We start from the raw sequence: 24,408 nt of genomic DNA, 5'->3' as shown, positions 1-24,408 counted from the left end.
ACAATAGTTAGGACATGAAAGCAACCTAGATGTCCATTGATAGATGAATGGATAAGGGAGTTTTGATACATATACACAATGGAGTATTACTCAGCTATAAAAAGGAATGCATTTGAGTTAGTTCTAGAGCCTACTATACAAAATGAAATAAGTCAGAAAGAGAAAGACCAATATCATATATTAACCCATATATATGGGATTTAGAGGGCTTCTCTGTTGGCTCAGTAAAGATTCTTCTCTGGTAAAGAATCTATCATCAATGCAGGAGACCCGGGTTTGATCCCTGGGTTGGGAAGATCCCCTGGAGGAGGGCATGGCAACCCATTCCAGTACTCTTGCCTGGAGAACCCCACAGACAGAGGAGCCTGGCGGGCTACAGTACATAGGGTCACACAGAGTGGGACACACTGAAGCAGCTAAGCAGCAGCAGCATGGAATCCAGAAACTTAGTACTGATGACCTCACTTGCAGTTAGCAAAGGAGACATAAAGAACAGACTTTTAGACAAGGTCGGGGAAGGAGAGGGTGGGATGATTTGAGAGAATGGCATTGAAACAGATACATTACTGTATTTAAAATAGAAAGCCAGTGGGTGTTTGCTGTATGATGCAGGGAACCCAAAGCCGGTAGTCTGTGACAACTTAGAGGGGTGGGATGGGGAGGGAGATGGGAGGGGGGTTCAAGAGGGAAGGGATATATGTATACCTGTGGCTGATTCATGTTGAGGTATGGCATTACATCAATGTTTGTACCACAATATTGTAAAGTAATTATTCTCTAACTGGAAAAAAAAAAAAAAGAAAGAAAGAAATGCTAGGCTAGAGGGAGACGATTCTGAAAGAGCCTCTATAGATCTGCAAAGAAAGCGCTGAAGAGAGTCTAGGATTGCTATTAGACTTGGATGGGATTAGTAAATCCAATTCAGAGGAGGAGAGAGGAGAAGAAGAGAGAATTAAGCCTCAGAATAGAGTTGAGAGCTTGAAAGGACTCCCAACTTTTCTAGGTAGGGCAATGGAGGCTGAGAGGGGACAGAGACTTGGCCAAGGCCATGAGTCAGAGTCAGGACCCAAAGCAGCCCCTGCTCTCTGTGAGGGCAGCTCTCTTCCCTCGCGCCCCATCTCAGCACATTGAGAATCATGCTTCCCACCTACAAGAGAGCTTGCGGTATCTTTCCTGGGATCTGTGGGAACAGAGGGAACAGCTGGATCTTTCCCAGAATCTGCCTCCTTTTATGTGTTTATTCCCAGAGGTCAGCCATGGAGTCAAGGCTGCTGCCAGCCCTCCATCCACAAACCTTTGTTTGGGTTCCCAGACCACATTTCCTCCCCTGACCAGCGTGCATCTCCCCCACCCTTCAGGGCTGCTGGCCCAGCCTTGACCTGCCCACAACAGAGGCCCCAGAATAGCCCAGGGCTGGCTCACTTGGGCAGAAAATGCCTTCCAAGGAAGCTGAGGCCTTGAGGTTCTAATGCTTTTCTTACCCACTGACAGCAGTTTCCTTTTTTAGAACATGAACTCAGAGGATGCGGCTCCCTGCCTCTTCATGGATAGACTGTCTCCTAGGCACAGAATTCCAGGAACCCATGGGGCCACCAGAGACAACGGCCTCTCAAGGTTGACTGCAGGGGGAGAGCATGTCCCTTGTTGTGTAGCTGGAGCTGGCTCCAAGGGTCTGAAAACTTCATCCTGGCACCAAGTCTGGCCCAACTCTGGACCCAAAAGGAATCTTGAGGATGTTCCACGACGCCACTCCTCTACCCTCAAATCATCCACACTTATTCATTCTGCCCTTCATGCAACAAGTGTGTATCAAGCACCCACTGTGTGCTAGCTTCTTTGAGGAAGTAAAACTTTTTGGATATATCAGATAAAACAGACAAAATCCCAGCTCTCAAGAAATCCATATTTTAAGAGGGCAGCGGTTAAAAGAGACCTCTGCACATTCTTTTACATATATATATATATATATATATATATACATTTATTATAATATATACATACAAAGTAGGCTTAAATATAAACAGAGCAGGTTTAAACTCAGGTCCATCCAGCACCAAAGTTCTCTATCTCCTGCCTCTGGATATATATATATATATATATAAAATATAATATGTGTGTGTGTTAATTGCTCAGTTGTGTTCAACTCTTTGCGACCCCATGGACTCCTCTTTCCATGGAATTTTCCAGACAAGAATACTGGTGTGGGTAGTCATTTCGTTCTCCAGGGAATCTTTCCAACCAGTGACTGAACCTGGGTCTCCCACATTGCAGGCAGATTCTTTATCACCTGAGCCACCAGGGAAGCCCTATATTATATAATACATATCATATTATATAATATATATAATAAATTTATATAATATATAATAATTATATAATATATATCCTGCTTCTAGATATATATATTTATTATATATAATAATTATACCATATAAACATATAATAAATATTATATATCATTATATAGTTATATAAATAATAAAAATATTAGTACATATAATTATATGTATATAATATATATCCAGAGGCTTTGGTGTTTTATATATATATATAAAGTAATTAGCCTCCAATTAAAATAAACAAATTTATATTAAAAAAATAAAGTGGAGATAAAAAGATGAAAAGTCCTGCAGGCGCTTGGGAGAGGCACCATATAATTCTCCTTTGGAACACTGAGGAGACATCACCCAGAGAAGGGAACCTGTGACCTGTCTTAGGGGAAGTGTGTGAGTTCACCAGGTGAAGCTGGTAAAGCAGGAGGGCCTTTGTAGCAAAAATGTGGTATTGTGCTTGGGACACGGGGGACAGTAGTTCAGGAGGGGCATGAGTGGAGTGCAGGCAATGAAACTGGTGTCATTCTGAGGGCAGTGGGAGGCACTGAAAGGTTTAGGGACATGAGTCACACTGATGGGGGTGCTGGTCTGGAACCTCAAGCTGGTGCATGACAGAGGGCAGACAGCCTGGGGGCAGAGAGGCCAGTGAGAGGTGCGGGGCAGCAGCCCAGGCCTCCTCTCCACTGAGGAGAGGCCAAAGTGGCAAAAAAGGAAAAATACATGTGGGTGTGGGATACTCAGACAGATGCGGACTTCAGCACTTCCTCTGCCACTCCCAACTCCAAGCCCCCCACTTATTAGTTGTGTGACCCTCAGTTCAGTTCAGTTCAGTTCAGTCGCTCAGTCGTGTCCGACTCTTTGCGACCCCATGGACTGCAGCATGCCAGGCCTCCCTGTCCATCACCAACTCCTGGAGTTTACTCAAACTCATGTCCATTCAGTTGGTGATGCCATCCAACCATATCATCCTCTGTCGTCCCCTTCTCTTCCCACCATCAATCTTTCCCAGCATCAGGATCTTTTCAAATGAGTCAGTTCCCTGAGAAGGTATTAATATTTTTCTCTCAGCCTTGATGAATTAGCTGAAGAGGCAGCTAAAAGGGAAAAGCCCTGACTGGTGGTCTGGTAAGTGTGAGTCTCCTCCCCCATACCTGGAGGCAGAAGTTGGTGACTGATTTTTCTGCTCTGAGCCGCCCAGGGGTGCCAGGGAAAGCCTGGGTCTGATTGTTCAGAAAGGACGTGCAAGTATTCCCAAGCCTGCATGGTCCCCACAGTGCCTGGGCATCACGACAGACCTGGGGGCTAGGATCAGAGCCTTCAAAAGTGGGGGAGAGGAAAACGGAGCTAAAAGAACTGGACCAGATCCTTGGGTTTGAGTCACCACCCAGTCCCAGTCCTCTCTAGTCCTGGCCCTGCTGGGTCTGGCTGGGCCCTGCTCCAAGTCACATCTGCTCCTTGTCCTCAAGGAGGTCACCATCAACTAAGGGAGATTCACAGACTGGGCCATTATGTAATGCAAGAGCATACCCAAGCCAGCTCCTCATGGACAAGGTCTTACTAAACCACTGAGCCCTCATAGCTCCCTTGGGAAGGAAGTACCATGGTGTCCACTTTATAAATAAGGAAATAGCAGCTTAAAGAGAAGGATAGGACCAGAGTCATCCAGCCTGGAAGTGACTGAGTCAGCACAGAAATCACAACCTGCCACCTCCAGGACCTGAGTGGCCAGCCTGGGCCAGGGGACTCGGGTTTCAGCAAGGTCAGGGTTGTGCCAGGACTTGATCTCAACATTATCAACCTGTGAGTTGTGACCCTGGGCCTCCCAGCAGGGAGGGAAAGGAGAGTCTGGATCAGCGAAGGGCCCACACCTGCATGGACCCCGGCCCTTGCAGAACTGAGTGGGGCTGACAGCTTCATGGCCTCCAGCTGTTCACTCATACCCTCCATGGGCAGGCCCACAAGGACAGCAATAGGGGTGCTTGTCCCCACCTCCAGGTTAAGTAAAGCAAAGGTGAAGGAGGTCTTGGTTTGAGGTCTAACTATTCCCTTGTCTCAGCTCAGCCTCTTGTGAACTCTTTAGACTTGCACAGGCCTTTGCCCCTCTCTGAGCCTCAGCTTTCTGTCTGTAAAATGGGAACCCTTACACAGACCACACACACCGTGAAAATGAAATGAGATAACATGTAGAAGGACCTCACCAGTCAGAGGCGTCAGTGCGCAGAGAATGCTAAAGCTAAAGGTAGCATATTTCCTTGCAGACAAAGGAGTTTAAGAATGAGGGGCCTGGACCCTGCCGCTGACCTGCTCTGTGACTCTGAGACAGTAGTTTCCCCTCTCCGAGCTTCAGATCTCCGCTGGGCAGCCTGCTCTAGCCTCCTGTGTCCCTGGGCTGGAAAGGGAATTGGTTTCCATCAGTTAGGTGGGGAGTCCTAGGCCACGGCTGAAGGGAATCTGACCAGCCCCCTGGGCTCGTTGGAGCAGCTGGAAAAGAAACAAAACCCAGACGCCAGTTAGTCCAGAACTGCCTCCCTCTGACCCAGGTGCACTTGTTGAGGTCTAACCTGCCTATGACTTGGCCCGCCCTCTGCACATGCTGCTCCTTCAGCCTGGAGGCTCTCCCCCCATTCCTACCCTTCACAACTCAGCAGTCCCCAGCAGAAGTTTTCACATACACGCCTCACCCGTGCTGACCCTTCCTCCAGGCTCCTGAATCACTTGTCCACAATACCTGCCTCCAGCTTGCACCTGTGAAAGGGTGACCTGAAGACCTGTGGGGTGGGGTCCCAGCCCTCCTTTGATGCAGGAGTGGACAAGTTCAGAGAATTTAGGTCACACAGTAGATGGGAGGCCTTGTTCTCCAACTCCACTCTCCTGGCCTCTCACTGGCTGGGGCAGTGACTTGATTCCTGTAGAGGTTGGGGAAGAGCTTAAAGGCAGGCAGTTATTTCTGAGAACGCTTATCTCCTGGGGATGTTAGGGTTCCAAAGACCTGTGGCTTGCTCAGGATGCCACAGCCCTTTCAGACTGAGCGCGATGGCTCTTGGAGGAGTTTCGTGTCCCCTTCCCAAGCCCGCTTCGTGGAGCAGTAGGGGCGGGATGGCCCCCGAGGACTGCGGATTGCCGACAGTTCAGGGAGGTAGCAGTTAATAGGGGTCTTGCCGCTCCGCCGACCCCGTTCGCCCTGGGAAACCCCATCCCCAGCCAGCCGTCTCGCTGTTCCTTTAAGGTCGGGCGCGGCACCTGGAGCCACCCGGAGCCGCTCCACCCGGGAGTCTCCGCCCGTCCAGCTGCCGGCGGGAGGACGCGGATCCGAGGAGAGGTGGGGCGGGCCGCGTCCCGGAGCCCAAGCGCAGGTTCCCCGCAGCCGTCTGCTAAGCCTGGGGCAGGAGTGGGGCTGGTCATCACCGGAGTCGACAGCCAAGCAGGACTCCGTGCGCCCCTCAAAGCCCCCACCCGGTGGCCGAGCCCCTGCGCGGTGAAGGGGGCTTGGCACCGCTCCCACCGGGACCGGGACGGGACCCTTGAACTAGACCCCCCGCCGGACGTTAGCGTTTCTGCGGGGGCGTGGAGAGCAGGGCTAACGCTAGGCGCCCGCAGCAGGCCGGAGGGACCGCCTTTCCCAGGTTCGCGCTGCCCTCGGGCTCGACAGCCACCATGTCTTCACCCCCGGTGGATTCGTCGGGCTCCTCGCGCGGGGACCACGCCTGACCCTACGGCGCGATGACTGCGCCCAAGGTGGGTATAAACTTCCTTAACCGCGCCCCCCGCCCCGCCCCCGTCTTCAGGAGCAGCTCCTCCTAAGCCAACCCCACCTGGTCCCCTTCCCTTCTCCCTGACCTCAGTGGTTTAGTGCGCAGAGTTTGGACACCCAAGCCTCCTCCTATCTGTCTTGTGACTCGCTGGGTGGCCTTGGACCATCGGCGCTTGGAGCCTCAGTTTGCCCCGGGGTTATGGTGAAGATAGTTCAGAACACTTCTGGTTCAGATGGTTTAGTTCTTTACAGAAAACTGCCACCTAAAGTTCTCTGGTTGGTAGCGGGGACAGTAGGATATCATTGTGCTCATTTTACAAAGGAGGAAACGGAGGCATGGAGGATCTAGGCAACTCACCCAGTGTCAGAGCCAGGCTTCCTCCTCTGTCCAGCTGTGCCACTGCTTGCCAGCCTCCCATTTCATCTTCACAACCTGGTCCTCCCTGAGGAGGCAGTAACTTGAGCTCAGAGATGTTGAGCACCCTGATCAAGATCACAGAGCAAACAAGAGTGGCCACAGTCAAAGGGACATTACTTCACCAACAAAGGTCGTCTAGTCAAAACTATGGTTTTTCCAATAGTCATGTACGGATGTGAGAGTTGCACCATACATAAAGAAAGCTGAGGGCCGCAGAATTGATGCTTTTGAACTGTGGTGTTGGAGAAGACTCTTGAGAGTCCCTTGGACTGCAGGGAAATCAAGCCAGTCCATCCTAAAGGAGATGAGTCCTGAATATTCATTGGAAGGACTGGTGCTGAAGCTGAAACTCCAATACTTTGGTCACCTGATGTGAAGAACTGGCTCATAGGAAAAGACCCTGAGGCTGGGAAAGATTGAAGGCAGGAGGAGAAGGGGATGACAGAGGATGAGATGGTTGGATGGCATCACCGACTCGATGGACATGAGTTTGAGTGAGCTCTGGGAGTTGGTGATGGACAGAGAAGCCTGGCATGCTCCAGTCCATGAGGTCGCAAAGTGTTGGACACAACTAAGCGACTGAACTGATAGAGGGAGTGATAACTCTAGCTGGTGGGAGGTGTGCGTGGTAGCAGCAGAAAGACTTCTGCAAGGATGTGGTGTTTGGCATGGGTCTCAAAGGGGGTTGTGAAATGAGGGCCCTGTATGGGGACAGAGGGCTCCCTAGGCCAAGGGAGCAACAGGTATACAGGAACCCAGGTGGCAGGAACTTGGTTGCATGGATTGGAATAGGAGGGAGCTGGAAGGAGGGGGCCAGCCTGGCAGCCTGAGTGCTGGATTGAGAATGGCACTTCTCTGGGGCTGGACTGGGGTCATGCCCTCCAGGGCAGGGAGCCCTTCCTTCCTCCCCCCTGATCAGGGTCCAGGGTGCACTCCTGTGAAGGGTGAGTAAACTGCCTGAAGACCACCTCTCTGAAATGGACCAGGGGAATCTTGTGTGAGCACATCCTGCTGATAATCCATCAGAGCCCCGATCTGTAAAAATAATGAAAACTACCACACAACAGAGCAGTCTGTCCTTCATCCAGCAGACACTGACAGCTTCCACTGCCCAGGGGTGGCAGGTCATTGTGCGCTTTGCCTGCCCATGGAGCGGGGGAATCCACATGCAGAGGGGGTGACTCACACAGAAGGAGATGACATGGCCTCCAGTGAGACCATGCTAGGGGTGATCCAGGGGCTTCTCTGAGGTTTGGAAGCATTCGAGTCAGGAAGGAGGGCAGGGCATTTTAGAAAGTGGGAACTGACTGAGCTAAAGACTTACAAATGCATCTATTCACAGCATGGTCTAGACTTTATATACTGAAAAATACAGATCTATCTAGCTGTGCACTCACAGATATTTGAGTTAGAAGTGTGTGTGTGTTAGTTGCTCAGTTGTGTCTGACTCTTTGCAACCCCATGGATTGTAGCCCACCAGGCTCCTCTGTCCATGGAATTCTCCAGGCAAGAATACTGGAGTGAGTAGCCATTCCTTCTCCAGGGGATCTTCCCAGCCCAGGGATCAAACCTGGGCATCCTGCATTGCAGGCAGATTCTTTACCATGTGAGCCACCAGGGAGTCAGAGTAGACCTGGTTCAGATTTGGCATTGACCTCAGACAAGCTGTCACCCTTGCAGCTCCAGTGTCTTCGGGACCTAGTGCTGTTGCTAGGATTAAGATGGGGGACACCTGTAAGTTGCTGGGTGTGGTTCCCAGCCCCTGTAAATGCCCAGTACACACCTGCTGGCACTATCATCAGGTATGCAGGCCAAGGGAGGAAGACACAAAAGGAAGCGTCCACTGTGGATTGCGCTCATCTCTGATGGGCAGCATTAATGATATTTGCATTTTTATTCTCTTATCCACAATGAGGAACTATTGCTTTTATAGAAATTTAAAAGCATCATAAGTTACCTTACAATGCAGGGGTTGACACACAAGCTGTATGCTGCTTTGGTAAAGTCTCTCATCTTCCTGGACTCACTCTCAGTTCAGTTGCTCAGTCGTGTCTGACTCTGAGACCCCATGGACTGCAGCATACACACATATACACTTCTTTTAAAAATTTTATTTTTTAATTGAAGGATAATTGCTTTACAGAATTGGTGATGCTTTACAGTTGCTTTACAGTTGGTGATGCTTTACATCACCAACTCCTGGAGGTTGTTCAAACTCATGTCCATCGAATCAGTGATACCATCCAACCATCTCATCCTCTGTCATCCCCTTCTCCTCCTGCCTTCAATCTTTCCCAGCCTCAAGGTCTTTCCCTATGACCCAGTTCTTCACATCAGGTGGCCAAAGTGTTGGAGTTTCAGCTTCAGCATCAGTCCTTCCAGTGAATATTCAGGACTGATTTTCTTAGGATGGACTGGTTGGATCTCCTTGCTGTCCAAGGGACTCTCAAGAGTCTTTTCTAATACCACAGTTCAAAAGCATCAATTCTTCAGTGCTCAGCTTTCTTTATAGTCCAACTCGCACATCCATACATGACTACTGGAAAAATCATAGCTTTGACTAGATGGACCTTTGCTGGCAAAGTAGTGTCTCTGTTTTTTAATAAGCTGTCCAGGTTGGTCATAACTTTTCTTCCAAGGAGCAAGCATCTTTTAATTTCATGGCTGCAGTCACCATCTGTAGTGATTTTGGAGCCCCCCAAAATAAAGTGTGTCACTGTTTCCACTGTTTCCCCATCTATTTCCCATGAAGTGGTGGGACCAGATGCCATGATCTTCGTTTTCTGAATGTTGAGCTTTAAGCCAGCTTTTTCACTCTCCTCTTTCACTTTCATCAAGAGGTTCTTTAGTTCCTCTTCGCTTTCTGCCATAAAGGTGGTGTTATCTGCCATAAGGGTGGACTCAGTCTAGTCATTTGCAAAACAAGAATTTCTTTCCCTGCCCTGACCATCTGCTTCAGTTGTGGTCAGATGAGATGCCAGGTGTGAAGGGGAACTGTCAAGTGTCAACATATAGGTGAGGGGTTAAACTGTTACCGATTTGCTGGGGTTTTTTTCTTTCAGTTTTTCCTTCTGACAGCCTTTCCTCGCTATCTTTGGAGAGAGTGTAGTGAGGTTCTTTTTCTCCCCCAGAGAAAACGCCTTGAGCTGGAGATAGGAGGCACTTGCCCCATTGACAGATTCACAGGAAGAGAACCAAAGGTAATTTACAAATGGCATGTTTCTATATGCTTCTGGTGGCCTGGAGGCTCAGGAAGATTGGGGTCCACTCCTTGAGCACCTCATTTCATGTATACATTTTATCTTTCTTGCTCACATGTGTACATAGACACACATACACACTTTTTAAAAAAATTTTATTTTTTAATTGAAGGATAATTGCTTTACAGAATTTTGCTGTTTTCTGTCAGACCTCAACATGAATCAGCCATAGGTATATCCCCTCCCTTTTGAACCTCCCTCCCATCTCCCTCCCCACCTCATCCCTCTAGGTTGATACAGAGCCCATGTTTGAGTTTCCCGAGCCATACAGCAAATTCCTGTTGGCTATCTGTTTTACATTTGGTAATGTAAGTTTCCATGTCACTCTTTCCATACCTCTCACCCTCTCCTCCCCTCTCCCCTGTCCATAAGTCTATTCTCTATGTCTGCTTCTCCACTGTTGCCCTGTAAATAAATTCTTCAGTACCATTTTTCTAGATTCCGTATATATGCATACACATGTTTTTAAACACATCTGGAAACATGCCCTTTTGAAATCTAAAGTCTCACCTACTAGATCTTGAACACTTTGCCATGCTCTTCAGCTCCCCGAGCATGCTTCCCTGGTGGCTCAGAGGTTAGGGCGTCTGCCTGCAATGTGGGAGACCTGGGTTCAGGAAGATCCCCTGGAGAAGGAAATGGCAACCCACTCCAGCATTCTTGCCTGGAGAATCCCATGGATGGAGGAGCCTGGTGGGCTACAGTCCACGGGGCCGCTAAGAGTCAGACACGACTGAGTGACTTCACTTTCAGCTCCCTGAGGAGTGTGTCTTTGAATGACTGCACAGCAGGGCGTCGTTCAGATGTACCCTGTTAGGCTGGGCAAGCCCCATTTGGAAGGCTGACCATTAGTCTTCCTGAGGTCTATGAGTCCCCGGCCCTCTCCTTCACTGGCTCAACTTGTGGACGAGGAGAGGGGGATTCTGTAAGTTTTCCTGGAGAGCACGCATCCCCATCCATCTATCTGTATGGATGAGGAGACAGGTCAGGCGCAGTTGGGAGGCTTATCCCAGGACACGGCTGGCGAGCTGCAGAGTAGGGGCCAAAACCAGACTCCAAGGCTGGGTGCTGCGGCAGTATTCCCTCCCCTCTCCCAGTCCCTCCCAGCTAGGAGAGGGGCTTTTCACCCAACAAGGTTTATTCAGCAACACTCTTTCTCATTTAGGAGATTTTCTTCAACACCTGTTTATGGAGCAGCTGCTATGTGCTAGGCACTAGGGGACAGAGCTGTAAACAAGGCAGATACGGACCCTGCCCTCAGGGAGCTTGCTGTCTGGTGAGGACAAGACACAAAGAGAAGTCAAACAGACAGATAACAGCTTGGTCAATGAAGGCCCAGGGGACTCTGAGTTTAAAGTGTCCCCTTTGAAGGCTTCTCGGGTGAGAGTCAAGCTGAGCGTGGAGAAGACATTGATGATAGCAAGTTACCAGGGAGAGGGAACAGCGTGTACAATGACCTGGATGTTGGTTTTGGAGAAATCCTTTCCTGTCTGTATAATCTGGAGCCAGGGTTCCTCCCAGGTGTTTTTTTCCACCCCCTGGGCATTTTGTTTTTCCTCACTGAGTTAACACTGTGTGCTTAATTTGGCACCTAAGTTGGAAAAAGTCAGATATCATAAGAATTTCCCCCTGTTAAATATCTGTGCTGAGCTTGATTTTTTTTTTTAAATCAGTCATGAATATTCCATCTAGATTTTATGCCATGGTTTATTCACCCTTTCCCTATAGTTGGATGTTTAGTCTCTTTCCAAATTATGACCATTAAAAATAAGGCCACAAAACCATCTTTTTGCATGAAATTTTGCTTTGTGCTGTGAATCTCAGCTCCAGGCTTCTCAATGCCCCTTCCCCACTGGCGCCGGTACCTGCCCCCAGTTTCAGTGTCTTCCTCTGTCAGATGGAGATTTGGAGTTGTTGTTTAGTCACTCAGTCATATCCTACTCTTTTGCAATTCCATGGACTGTAGCCCACCAGGCTCCTCTGTCCATGGAATTTCCCAGGCAAGAATACTGGAATGGGTTGCCGTTTCCTCCTCCAGGGAATCTTCCCAACCCAGGGATCAAACCCAGGTCTCCTGCATTGCAGGCAAATTCTTTACCAAATGAGCCACCTGGAAAGCCTATTAAATGGAGATAAGAGCATCATCACCCTTTTGAGATTGTGACCTGGGTGAAGTGAGACAACGCATAAGCAGCAAGCCCCTCTCCTGGCAGGCCTGGCGGACCCCACAGGGTTCACTCTCCTCCCTCCCAGCCTGCAGGAGATGCAGAGAGGAGTCTCATACCCACCAAGCAGATGAGGCCTCTGAGTTCTGGGGGAAGGCCGGGCAGGAAGGAGCCACACTGAGTCCTGCCAGGTCCCAGGTGTGGTGCCAGGACCTTGGGACACATGGTCTGTGGCCTTCAGAGCAGCCCTGGAGGGCTGCGAGCATCACCTCCATTCCACAGATGAGGAAGCAGAGGCACAGAGGAGTCAAGCGACCCCTCCGAGAGCGCACAGGGATCTCAGGCAGGACTAAAACCCACGTCTGGTACCCAGCAGGCCTCTCACAGCGCTTGTTTCCTCTTTTCTCTCCTTTCCTGTCCAGACTTGTGACGGGGCCCGCGTGGCCTCCACCCTGAGCTACTGCATGATGGCCAGCGGCATGGTGGTCCTAGTGGCTGGGACCCTCTGCTTCGCCTGGTGGAGTGAAGGGGACGCAGGGCCCCCGCAGTTGGCCCCGCCCACTGGATGCCCTGAGCCTGAGGCCGCTGGTGCCCTGCTCAGGTCGGTCAGCTTCTTCTGCTGCGGCGCAGGTGGCCTGCTGCTGGTCTTCGGCCTGCTGTGGTCGGTCAAGGCCAGAACCCAGAAGCTGCCTCGATGGGACCCATACCACCTCTCCAGGGACCTGTACTACCTCACTGTGGAGTCCTCAGAGAAGGAGAGCTGCAGGTCTAGTGCAGCTGTGGGGAGTGGGGGCCACAGGTAGGGCTCAGTCACACCATTAGGCATTTACTCAACAAACTCCCATGGGGTTTCTCCTCTGGTCTAGGCTTTAGCTATGCTTTGGGGTCGTGGAGGCTGATCATCACTCCTGGAAGTGTTTTAAGTCCCTTGACAGAGGCAGGCTTTGACAAATCAGAGTAGTTAAAGCTGTGAAAGAGGGCAGATGTGGTCCTGAGGGACATGAAAAATCCAGGAAGGCTTCCTGGAGGAAGTGGCAGTAGAGATTAGCATGGTATTGGGCAGAGTAGTGTAGGGGTTAAGAACTTACCCACAGGAGTCAGACCCATAGGGATCCTCTCCTGGTTCTGTCACTAACCAGCTATGGGACTTCAGGAGATTATGCAACCCCACTGAACCTCAACATCTCATCAGAAATGAAACAGGAGTCATAAGAATGACAAATGTAGCAAATTCCTGTATAGCAGTTGCACGTTGTTGTTGAGTCGCTAAGTCCTATCTGACTCTGCGACCTCATGGACTGCAGCACACCAGGCTTCCCTGTCCTTCACTATCTCCTGGAGTTTTTCAAACTCACGTCCCTTCAGTCAGCGATGCCATGCAATCCAAACACCTTATCCTCTGGCTCCCCCTTCTCCTCCTGCCCTCTGTCTTTCCCAGCATCAGGGTCTTTTCCAATGAGTCGGCTCATAGTACTTACCTGAGATGATGTATATGAAGAACTCAGCCCAGAGCCTGGCACACGATAGATGCACAGAAAATGTCAACTTTTCCTCAAGTGGATAAGGTGGAGAGAGGTGTCTTAAGCAGGCAGAGGAGCATGTGCAAAAGCCCAGGGATGAGGTAGGGAATGGAGAAAAAATCTTACATTGACATAATATTTCTCATATTTTTCTAAATCACTCCCTCCCAGGAGACTGTTTAGGCCTTTTTCCCTTAATCCTCCCTCATGGAATGTTAATACCACAGATATACTGTATATTTGGTCTGCATGTATATCTGTGCTTCATACATAAGCACAGTATCAGCAGGACTCCCAGAACCAGTTTTTGCCCTGTTGAGAATGCATGTGTCTTACATGCTCTTATTATGTACTTACTCTTTCACCAAGTGTCTGCTGTGCCTGCATATATCAGGGGCCTGCATGCACCTTCCCCAGTCCAGCCCACCTGCAAGGTAAGAATGACTATTTACAGAAAAAGAGGGTAGGTTTATACAGCTAGAAAGTGGCAGAGCCTGCTGGCTGTGAGGTGTGTGTTCCCCTACACCACTCTGTAAGCACTGGATTTGCATGCACTGAGGGCTAAACCAGATGTCCATGAGTTGGCCTGGGACCTGGGCACTCTTCTTCCCTGAGTGAGAGAGGAAAATGCATCCTGAGTTAAAGAAGGTAACAGATTAGTCCCTGCTACTGGCCTGTGACTCCCTGAGGTCACAGACAATAGCATGTTCAATGGAAGTCCCTTAGTCCAGTGGTCAGGACTTGATTTGACTTTAGAGGGAAGGGCAGGACCTTGGGGCCTCTTCACTTCTCAGATGAGAAACCTGGGTCTCAGAGAGACCAGTGACCTACCTGGTTACACAGTGAGTTATTGGTTGGAACCAGATTATGCCTCAGGGTACCTGTCCTTCCCCACCCAGCCTGACCTGAGGACAGAGAATGGGTGTTGTCAATACACACAGTCATGTTGATCCAACAGGGTCTGGGCTACAGCTGCATGTCAGGTGGAGGAACTCAGTCTTCTTTCCCAGCTGAGCCAGGGAGGAACTCACCCACTGCAGGGTACTCATGGTCCATCAAGTTCAGAGATCATGTCTTAGACTCAGAGCTGGGATGGTTTCATGTTGGTGAGGCTGCTTCTGCTAATGGTTCTTTCTTGTCCTTGGGGCTGAGCCATCCTGGCCCTCCTACTGAAAGCCCAGCATCTGGGCCCCATGGGAAGGTCACTTAGCTGTCCCTGCCTCCAGGCACCTTGCTCTCTGTGGGTAACTCCAGGTTCAAGACAAAGGCCATCTAGGCTGATGACTTGGGTGGGCCCATTTCCCTCTTGGGGCCTCAGAGTCCTTATTTATTCATCTGCTTATTCTTTCATGCATTTCACCAACGTTTACTGAGTACCTAATTCTGCAGGGCACTTAAAATGAAGCAATGGACAAAATAGACAAAACCGCTACTCTCAGGGGCTCCCATATGAAATGTGAGCCCTAGATGAAGTGCCTGGGTGGGAGGCCTCTGGGATTCCCCACTCCCAACCACAGTGAGAACAGCAGAAAAAGGCATGGGTCTAGTCGGACACAAGGCTGTCAGTGTCTACTCTTTCCTAAGCTGTGTGTTCTTGACTTAGACTCTCTGAGCCTCATCTAGTTTTTCCTGTCAATCCTGGAATTTTCCCTAGGATTGCTGTTAGGCTCAAATGAGATGATAGATGGGGAGGTGAATTTATTGCAAAACTCAGTCCTCTTCTTTGCTTTCATTTGATGATGTACTTTCATGCCCACTGATTTAAGCCTCACTGGTTAAAAGGCAAAGTAAGGTCCATTTTGCAGATGAGAAAGCTGAGGTATGGAGAGACTAGGGATCGGGTTGGGGAGGCGTGATGGTTGGCGTTGGCTGGGGCTTTGCCGCTTAGTTGATGTGTGGCCCCAGCTTACCTGTGCGATGACTGACCAGGCCTGTCACGAACGTGAAATGAGATTAGAGAGCTTGAGTGTAGGGCAAATAGTGCTTCACCCCCGGCCCCTTTCCCCTTTCCCTGCTATGCTTGTCTGACTCAGCTGGATGGTGGAGAAGCTGGTGCTAGGCTCGGATCTCCCGTCGCCTCCAGGCTCAGTGAAGCTTCCTGAGCACAGGGACCACAGCAGCCTGCCTGCCCCACCCAGCTGCAGGGAGCCATGTCCAGAATGCTCCAAGAATGGGTTTGCCCCTCGAGTGTGCGACGGGGTCCCCCTGCCTCGGGCTTCATGTTTGCCAAGCTTCTGGCTTCCGGGACCATGCCGCTGGTGACCCGGGGCTGGGTGGGCCCAGCTGGCTAGGCGAGATGGTGTGAGGGCTACTGTATCTGCCCTCTGAGCAAACTTCCTGCTGTGGGCTGGTCTCACCCGGCAGCTGTGCCCTGCCCTGCCAGCTGTTGCCTGCCGAAGCAGTGCCAGGGTACCCAAAGCCTGCCTTGTGTCTCCCAGGCTTGGAGAAGTAGGGAGTGGCTGGGGCATGGCCAGGAGGTGAGCAGGGCAGGAGATGTGGGCTTTTGGAAGCCGAATCACCCATATTTTCCTGAGTGTTGTTAAAGCATTTTCCCTTTTCCTGAATCTATAAAATAGTCATTGTTATCCTCATTTTATGGATGAGAAGAAAGAGGCTCAGATTGGGTATGAACATAGCCTAGGTCACGTAGCAATTGAACCTAGCTTGCCTGCCTCCAGGAGCAATATTCTTGGTCTGCCCTCACTTCAAATGACACTGTGAGTCAGAGGCGGGTGGGACCCCTTATCAGCTTCCTTGTCTGAAGTGCCCTGTATTACCTCATTTAATCTTCACATGGTCCTGTGAGGTCAGTGCCTGTATCATCCCTGTTTACAGATGGGGAAACTGGGGCTCAGGTTAATAGAGTTACTGACTGTTTGCAAAAGTTTTCACTTTCATCTCAGGTTTAAAGGATTTGTTAACAAAATAAGCCACTCATTATATACAAGTAAATAAGACAGACATTTATTAGAGAATTGCCTAACTTATTTTCAACATACTAACATTAAAAGAAAAGACAGCTAGACCAGGGAATACATCACCAAGTTGGGTTTTGACCAACATCCAGACTTAAACAGCGCTGGGACGCCCCGGGTCACAGCACATCTAGAGTCCCAGTTGGGAAAGGGTTGCAGGCAGCGTGTTGGCTCTGTGGGTGAGACTTCAAAGACTGCAGTTTGGGGTTCCCATTTATAATCCCAGGATGGTGGCAGACTGACATCATCATCAATCTGTGACCAAACTGCAGCTCTGGCTTCTTGTTGCTGCTGCTGCTAAGTCGCTTCAGTCGTGTCCGACTCTGTGCGACCCTATAGACGGCAGCCCACCAGGCTCCCCTGTTCCTGGGATTCTCCAGGCAAGAACACTGGAATGAGTTGCCATTTCCTTCTCCAATGCGTGAAAGTGAAACATCAAAATGAAGTCGCTCAGTCGTGTCCAACTCTTAGCAATCCCATGGACTACAGCCCACCAGGCTCCTCCGTCCGTGGGATTTTCCAGGCAAGAGTACTGGAGTGGGGTGCCATTGCTGGCTTCGTGTTAATTGCTGTTTATTTTGTCTTGTAAAACTTGGAATGTCGTTAAGCCTGGGGCGTGGTTGGCCAGGCCCCCTCTAGCGGCTCAACAATCTCCAGATCTCTCCCGCATCTTATCTCTGGTGCTGCAAGTCTTGCACTCACGGCAGACGGTCACTCACAGTCAGGGCAGTGCACAGGCAGGTTAGAAGCAAGGTCAGAGGCCTGCTCTGCTTTGTTTCTGAAGCCTAAACAAGACTATTCATTTAATTTCCCTAACACTGACCCACAATCTCCCACCGAGAATGTAGCTGAGCAGGGAGCTGGACCAGCCAACGCTGTGACTCATAATCAACCTTAGAGACGCTTGGGGTGGGAAGGGACCTCCAGAATCACCTGTCAGCCCCTGTATGTGGCAGTATCTTCCCAAAGCAGAAGCAGCCCAGACATAGGATCAGTGACATTCTTACCCCCAAGGTCCTGGGAAGGGAAGGAGCACTGACTCCCCACAGGTGATTCTCCAGGGCCCTGAGAGGACGGAGGGTCAGCCTCGTTTCCATCAGCTTTGGTGTGGCTGGGATGCAAGTGACCTGTTCTTGGAATCTAGAGGGCAGAGCCTGGTCAGAAGAGCCTGGATGGATCTCAAGTCCCTCCAGGGTGGTTCATCTAGGGGAGGTGGGGGAAAGTCACAAGAAAGCCAAGCTGCTCAGTGATAGATATGGTTGACTGGATAGATAGTGAGCTCTCTGTCTCTGGAGGTATGCAAGCAGAGGTAGTCACTTAGCAGACTTACCATATCAGGGCCTCAAGCATTCAGATGGGCAGGGGAATTAAGGTCTCCCATCTTTCCCTGAGCAGCTGCAACTCTAGACCTTGTAAGGGAGATTACAGTAAGATGGAAGTTTTTCTCCCCATGGATCATCATTTAGTTTTTCAACAAATAACCCCCCTGCCCCAGCATCAATCCCTGGACACTTAAAGTCAGTTCCTGCCCTAGGGGACCACCAGGTGGGGTCAACGCAGTGACAGAGGGGAGAATCCTGTGGGGGCGCAGAGCAGGGAGTGGGAGCTTGGTGAGGGGAGGTCAGCAGAGCTCCCCAGAGGAGACTCCAAGGACAAGTGGGAACTGACAGGGAAGCAGGGAAGGGTTGAGGGAGGTGGGAAGGACTTTCCCTGCAGAGAGAATTGAGGAGACAGAGGGTGTGACGAGCCCGGGTGGAGAGCTAACTGAATGGAGAACTGACTACAAGGGAGGGAGAGCAGTTTAGGAGCTGAGGTGGGCAAGGGGTGGTGGCTGTCAAGTTCCAGCGGTGTTTGCAGGGCCCAGGGAAGCCTGTAGCCTCCCTCCCCCTCTCCCTGGTGTGCAGTCGGGTTTTACCCCACCCCTGTTGATAGCCTCTCTTCTATTCCTCTAGGACCCCAAAGGTGATTATTGTCCCCACTTACGAGGAGGATGTGCGCTGCCCTCTGGCTGGGGGACTCTTGACACCACCTGCGTCCCCTGTGGAGGAAGACCTGGGGTGCAGTGCCTCAGGGGATGCCCTGCCTGGGGCCCAGCCCCCCTTGCCTCCACCTAGCTATGAGAGCCTCATCTTCTCTACTGGTGGCATCCCTAGAGAGACAGCACCTGGGGCTGCACGCTCCCTCACGGGCCCTGTTCAGATTACAGAGGGTGGAAGTTAAAGTCTTCTAGCAGGCCTGGAAGCTGGAGACCAGTGATGGGCCTCTTCTAAGTGTCTGGTCCAGTGCCTGGTACACACAGGCAGTCAACAAATACTGCTGAATGCTGTTTTGTTTTTTCCATTGCTGTGTAACAAATGGCTGAAAATAAATCCATTTTATCATCTCTCATGACTCTGTGGATTGCCTGGGCCCAGCTGGGTGGTTCTACTGCCCCTTGTGATGTTGGTGGGGCTGCAGTCCATGGGGCCCAGTATGCCCAAGATGGCACTTTCACATGGCAGTTACTGTTGGCTGTCAGCTGGGAAATATTCTTGTGCTGATGAGGAAATTGGGGCCTAGAGGCAGAGCCAGGACTGGCCCAAAGTAATACATTGAGTTTCGGTTATACCAAAAAAACATGAACTCTGAATTCAGACCATCTGTGCATGAACTCCACCAGGTACCCGCTGAGTGACTTTGGACAAGTGACTATACCTCTCTCTGCCTCAGTTTCCTCATCTGTTAAATGGGAATTACAGAGGCCCCAGCCCCTACCTGAGTGAGCTGAGTTTTGAGCATTAAATGAGATGATAGCAGGTGACATTATGAGATCACACTGAACCTGCAGGCTTGGTGTTAATGTAGCAAACAATAAATGCAGACTTCTGAGCTCAGCAGCAGCGTCTCTTAAGCATGCAGTGATTGTCGGATTTTGTTAGTAGAGGTAACTACCCCCTCCCCCTGCCGTCCCACTAGGCGCCTCTGCTCCTAGACCTCCTGTGACAGGGAGCTCCACACCTCTTCTGTATTCCAGATATGATAGAAATGTCTGCTTCCAGAATGTCATACTCCATTCGCAGATGAGAAAACTAGCCCAGAGAGGTTAAGTAACCTTCCCAGGGTCACTCCGCAAGCAGGAGTTCAAAGTCCTGGGGCTCAGTCAACTGTGTAGGTATAGCATTCCCCGAGGAGCTTCCCATTTACCAGGCCAGGCTCCCTGCAGTTCTTTCACATCCTCAAGCTCTTTGCTACAGGCAGTGTCCCCATTTAACAGGTGTGGAAACTGAGTCTAAGAGAGGTAAAATCACAGAGAATAAAAGTTTTTCATATAAATAAATGTGTTTTCATTCAGGCCTGGTTTGGTTCCAGTCCTTGGATCCTCCCATTTAGGCCTGGACCAGCTCGTTACCTGCCATCCCATTTCCCTGTTCTGCCAGGGTCGCCTGACGTCTCTTCAAAGTTTAGTGGAACGTGTTAGTCATTCAGTTGTGCTGACTCTTTGCAAACCCATGGACTTATGGCCCACTAGGCCACTCACCCATGGAATTCTCCAGGCAAGAATGCTGGAGTGGATAGCCATTCCCTTCTCCAGGGGATCTTCCTGACCCCGAGATCAAACCCGGTCTCCATTGCAGGCAGATTCTCTACTGTCTGAGCCACTGGGGAAGCCCACTGGAGAGAATGAGCCTGATCAAACTCGGATCCGTGACACCCCTCCTGGGCTCAAAAGCCTGAGTGGTTCCTAGTCACTCTGAGTAATGAAACCTCTAATGAGGATAGTGTGGGTGGGTCTGGGTCCCCACCCATGCTCTCTGCGGCATTCGTCCCTCCTAGGGGCCTTGGCTCCTGTCTTCTCTCTCTGGAAGTTCTCCTCCAGGCTTACTTCTCATGCCCCTCACATCTTTGTCTGAACCTCTCTTCGAGATGCTATCCTGAGCCAATCTGTTAAAATTGTTATCCCACCCAGCACCCTGCACTCCCAGCCTCCTTCCTGCTCTACTTTTTAAAGAACACTTGTCATCATTTAATATTTAAAATTAAAAAAATATAAAAAATTGTTAGTTTATTATGTTTCTACCCAAGCAAGCTCTCCAAGAGCAGGAGTATTCTTGCTTCTTTCCTTTACTATTATATGCATACAATGTATACAATTTCTTTACCTAAAGCTTAGAAACAGTGCCTGGCCCCTGGAAGATGCTCAGCAGATATTTGTTTACTGAAAATGAAACAAAAAAGGTCCGCTGTCTCGGTCATTCCTGGGCCCTCTCTCGGCCACCTGAGCCAGGTCTTGTGGCTCTTCTTCCTTCCCCATCAGCAGATCCCGGACCCCTATCCTGTACTCCTACTCTCTCTCTTCCTTGTGTGTGCCTGTACTTCCTGCTGTGATGGAGATGCAGGTTTGAATTCTGCCTTGGCCCTGACCTTTCTGTGGGACCCTGAGATGCACAGGTGCAGGCACATGTGTGCGTACATGCACACACACCAGCTTTCACTGTGTACCTTGGGGATTTGGCTGGGGGAGGTGCAAGGGATTCATCAGGACCTCTGCAATTCCTAAGGGGTTAAAGGGGTTCCAGGCTGGGAAGCAAAGCCCAGCTTCTGTCCGTCCTACCTCCAAGCTGAGGAATTTCCCCCAGGCAGGTGAGTTAATGAGTTGCAGGTGTGATTTGGAGGCACCACCTTTGCCAAGCAGGAGCTGGAAGAGGCAGGGGTTGGGGAGGGCTGGAAGACTGGAAAAACTTTTTCTATAGTCCTAAGTCATTTGCGTCCCAACTGAAAGTCCCCAGGAGGGGCAGTGGTTTGCTCAAGGTCACCAGCTCCTTGGAGGCCAAGCCAGGGCCAAGCAGCCAGTCTCCTGGCAAGCCAGGGTCCTTTCTGAGCAGTGCCCTCGACTGTGAACTGGGAAGGACTCGGGCTGAGCAGCCCCATGAGGCTAGGTCTGTCAACCCAGCCCCCAGGAGGCACTGGTTCTCTTTCTGGCCTCTTTCCTCCCAGGCCTGGCTGACCAGTTTATTCATCCATCACTCAGAGCTCATCTCTGATGCCTGTCCCCAGGCTTGGGGCATCAGGGACACTCTGGGCTCAGGCCTCTCCCCTGCTTGCACTGGGCTCCTCCTTTGCCCTGTTTCCCCCCTGGAGCTCACCACCTCAAATCAGTTGGAAAATTCCCTCGCTCTCCATCCCCTCAGCAGCTAATGAATCGTTTAAAAAGTGTTCATTTTAATCTTTATGGCCCTAGGTTTCTGCTAGGGTCTGGTGACTGCCCCTCACTTCCAGCATCTCCTTGTGCTTCTTCCAACCTGATCTCAGAACCAGAGGATGGGTACAACATGAAAATCCAACCCGTGTCACTCCCCACATAACTCCCTTGGAGACTCCCCACTGGCCTCTGAAAGATGCTGGCTCCCCTGGCCTGACCCCAGGTTTCCTGCCTGCGCTTCCTCTCCGGCCTCCCTCTGCTCCGGAGCTGACAGCCATCCCTCCATTCCCAAGTGTGGATTGAGAGTCGACCAGGTCTAACCCCTGGAGACCAACAATGAACAAAACAAAGCCCCAAGCCTGCAGGAGCTCGAGTTCTAGTGGGGGAATTCAGACAAGCGGTGAGATTCATAACTTATGTGTACAGAGTAATCTATGGTGCTGAGCACTGCGGAGAAAAGTAAATTAGGAAAGGAGGGCAGGGAACACCTCGGGGAGGGGTTCGACAGTTTTGGATGTCACACCAGAGAAGCTGACAGCTGGATACAGACTTGAAGGCGGCAAGGGAGGGAGTTGTGCAGATACCTGGAGGAAGAGCCTTCTAGGTGGAAGGATGAACAGGTGCAAAGGCCCTGGGGTGCTTGTGTATTCCCAGAAAAGCATACAGCCAGGGTGAGTAGGGTGGAGTGAGTGAGGGGAGGTGTGGCAGGAGTCTGTCTCAGAGCAGTGATAGGCTGGCAGATTATCTAGGGTTTTATAGGCCATTTTAAGTCTTGAGTGTTACTCTGATAGGGAAGAGAACCCTTCCAGGGCTCTGAGGAGAGAAGTGACATGGTCTAACCTGGCATTTGGGTTGGAAAGACACTGCAGCCAGCAAGGGTAGAAGCAGAGACCACTTGGAAGGACAGACATGATGGGCCTCAGACCAGAGTGATGAGCCGCACTGGGAGTGAGAAGTGATTCGGTTCTGTCTCATAGAAGTGAAAGTCTCTCAGTGGCGTCTGACTCTTTGCAACCCCATGGACTGTACAGTCCATGGAATTCTCCGGGACAGAATATTAGAGTGGATAGCCTTTCTCTTCTCCAGGGGATCTTCCCAATCCAGGGATCGAACCCAGGTCTCCCGCATTACAGGTAGATTCTTTATCAGCTGAGCCACAAAGAAAGCCCGAGAATACTGGAGTGGGTAGCCTATCCCTTCTCCAGGGGATCTTCCCGAGCCAGGAATCGAACCGGGGTCTCCTGCATTGAGGAGGTGAGGATGGCGGCCAGGATATCCAGGTGGTAGAAGGGTGGAGCTGACATGGAGGTGCAGGTAGGGGAAGAGGGGGAGGATTATGCAGCGTGGGGTGGTAAGTGCACAGCATTTCGTTTTACCTCCAGCCGTGTGTCAGTGCTTACCTGCCTCTGGGCCTTTGCGCATGTTGATCTCTTTGCCTGAACTGCTTTTCCTGCCCTGACAGAAGAATGCCAACTGGCTTCTCAAGAATCCCTCCTGGGACTCTGACTTTCATTCCTCCCTTGGGCCACCCCCTCCCCAGTCTCTGCCTCTGGCTGCCTTGTGCACTTGCTGTACCTCAGACATCTCAGAGCCTTTACCGTGTTGTGTCCCGCGAAACAGGAAAGAAAGTGAAAGTGAAGTCGCTCAGTCGTGTCCAACCCTTTGGGACCCCGTGGGCTGTAGGCTGCAGGCTCCTCCGTCCACGGGATTTTCCAGGTAAGAATAAGTGGAGTAGTTTGCCATTTCCTTCTCCAGGGGATCTTCCTGACCCAGGAATCGAACCCGGATGTCGCACACTGCAGGCAGACTCTTTGCCATCTGAGCCGCCACCAGCCATCACGCTGAATAACCATGTTCTCAGACACCCGCACCTCGGAGTGAGCTACATATAGCGGGAACTCAACAAGGACTGACCTGGGGCCTCGTTTGAACCCTGGCTCTGCTCTTTACAGGCTCTGCCATCTTGAGCCGCTTATCCTGTCTTTGAGAGCCTCAGTTTCTGTCAAATGGGTGTGATATTTCACCTACCTGCAGACGCAGCTCTTAAGATCTTGCAGGGACGCTGAATTCTGTAAACGGGGAAGAAAACAGTGGTTAGCGCGCCCTCTGCTGCAAGATGGTAGAATCTGCAACTGCTCCTCAGGCTCACCCCGCTTTGCAGGAGTGGAAGGCAGAAGTCAGAGGCAGGTGAGAGGCGAGTGGGAACCAGGATCACCCAATACTTCCAATGCTCTGTACACATGTGTCCCCATTTCATCCTCACCACGGCTCTGGGAAAGAGGTTAGATTAGACCCATTTTACAGAGCATCTACTTGTCCCAGAGCTTCTTACTCTTGTCACTCCCAGCCCCCAACCTGTTTTAAGGAAAGAAAAGGCAGAAAGTGGGTGAGTAGTGGAGAGGAAAGAAAAGATGGGGAAACAAGGAGAGTGCTGGGGTGACCAGGAGGCTTCTCAGGAAGCCCTAAGGACCAGACTCATCTACAATGGGACTGGGGCTGCGTGGATCCAGGTCCGCGTTCAGCCCCCAGGTCAGTTTGGGGAGATCTTTGGAGAGATGTCCCCGGACTAAGTTTTCTTGCCTGTGAAATGGGCAGGCTAACCTCTTCCGGTAGCCTTACGGGGTTGCGGGACTCTGGCACGACCTAGGAGATGTGAAAGCACCTAGCCAAGCGCGTGCTACTATGGCCACCAGGGGGCGCGAGAGGCTCCTGCTGGATTGCGACCAGGATCTATTCCCGCGCCGTGGACCCGGCCTCCAGGACCAGAAAGAGCAGGCTGAAGCCCCTCTGGGCCCCGGATTCATTTT

The 24,408-nt window shown here is 50.9% G+C and overlaps 1 protein-coding gene across 1 annotated transcript; it reads left to right on the top strand.

Annotated features, from left to right (window-relative positions):
* The first annotated feature begins 6,053 nt into the window (after nt 1-6,053).
* TMEM61 (transmembrane protein 61) lies at nt 6,054-18,642 on the top strand. Its single transcript, XM_052638166.1, has 4 exons — nt 6,054-6,068; nt 9,634-9,702; nt 12,350-12,726; nt 18,375-18,642. The coding sequence occupies exons 1-4, from the start codon at nt 6,054-6,056 to the stop codon at nt 18,640-18,642; spliced, it is 729 nt and encodes a 242-aa protein (XP_052494126.1).
* The last annotated feature ends 5,766 nt before the right edge of the window (nt 18,643-24,408 follow it).

Source organism: Budorcas taxicolor, chromosome 3 (genome assembly GCF_023091745.1).
Source record: "Budorcas taxicolor isolate Tak-1 chromosome 3, Takin1.1, whole genome shotgun sequence".
NCBI classification, from domain to species: Eukaryota; Metazoa; Chordata; class Mammalia; order Artiodactyla; family Bovidae; genus Budorcas; species Budorcas taxicolor.
The sequence above is the reverse complement of the archived record's forward strand: the minus strand, read 5'-3'. Positions and strand labels throughout refer to the sequence as shown.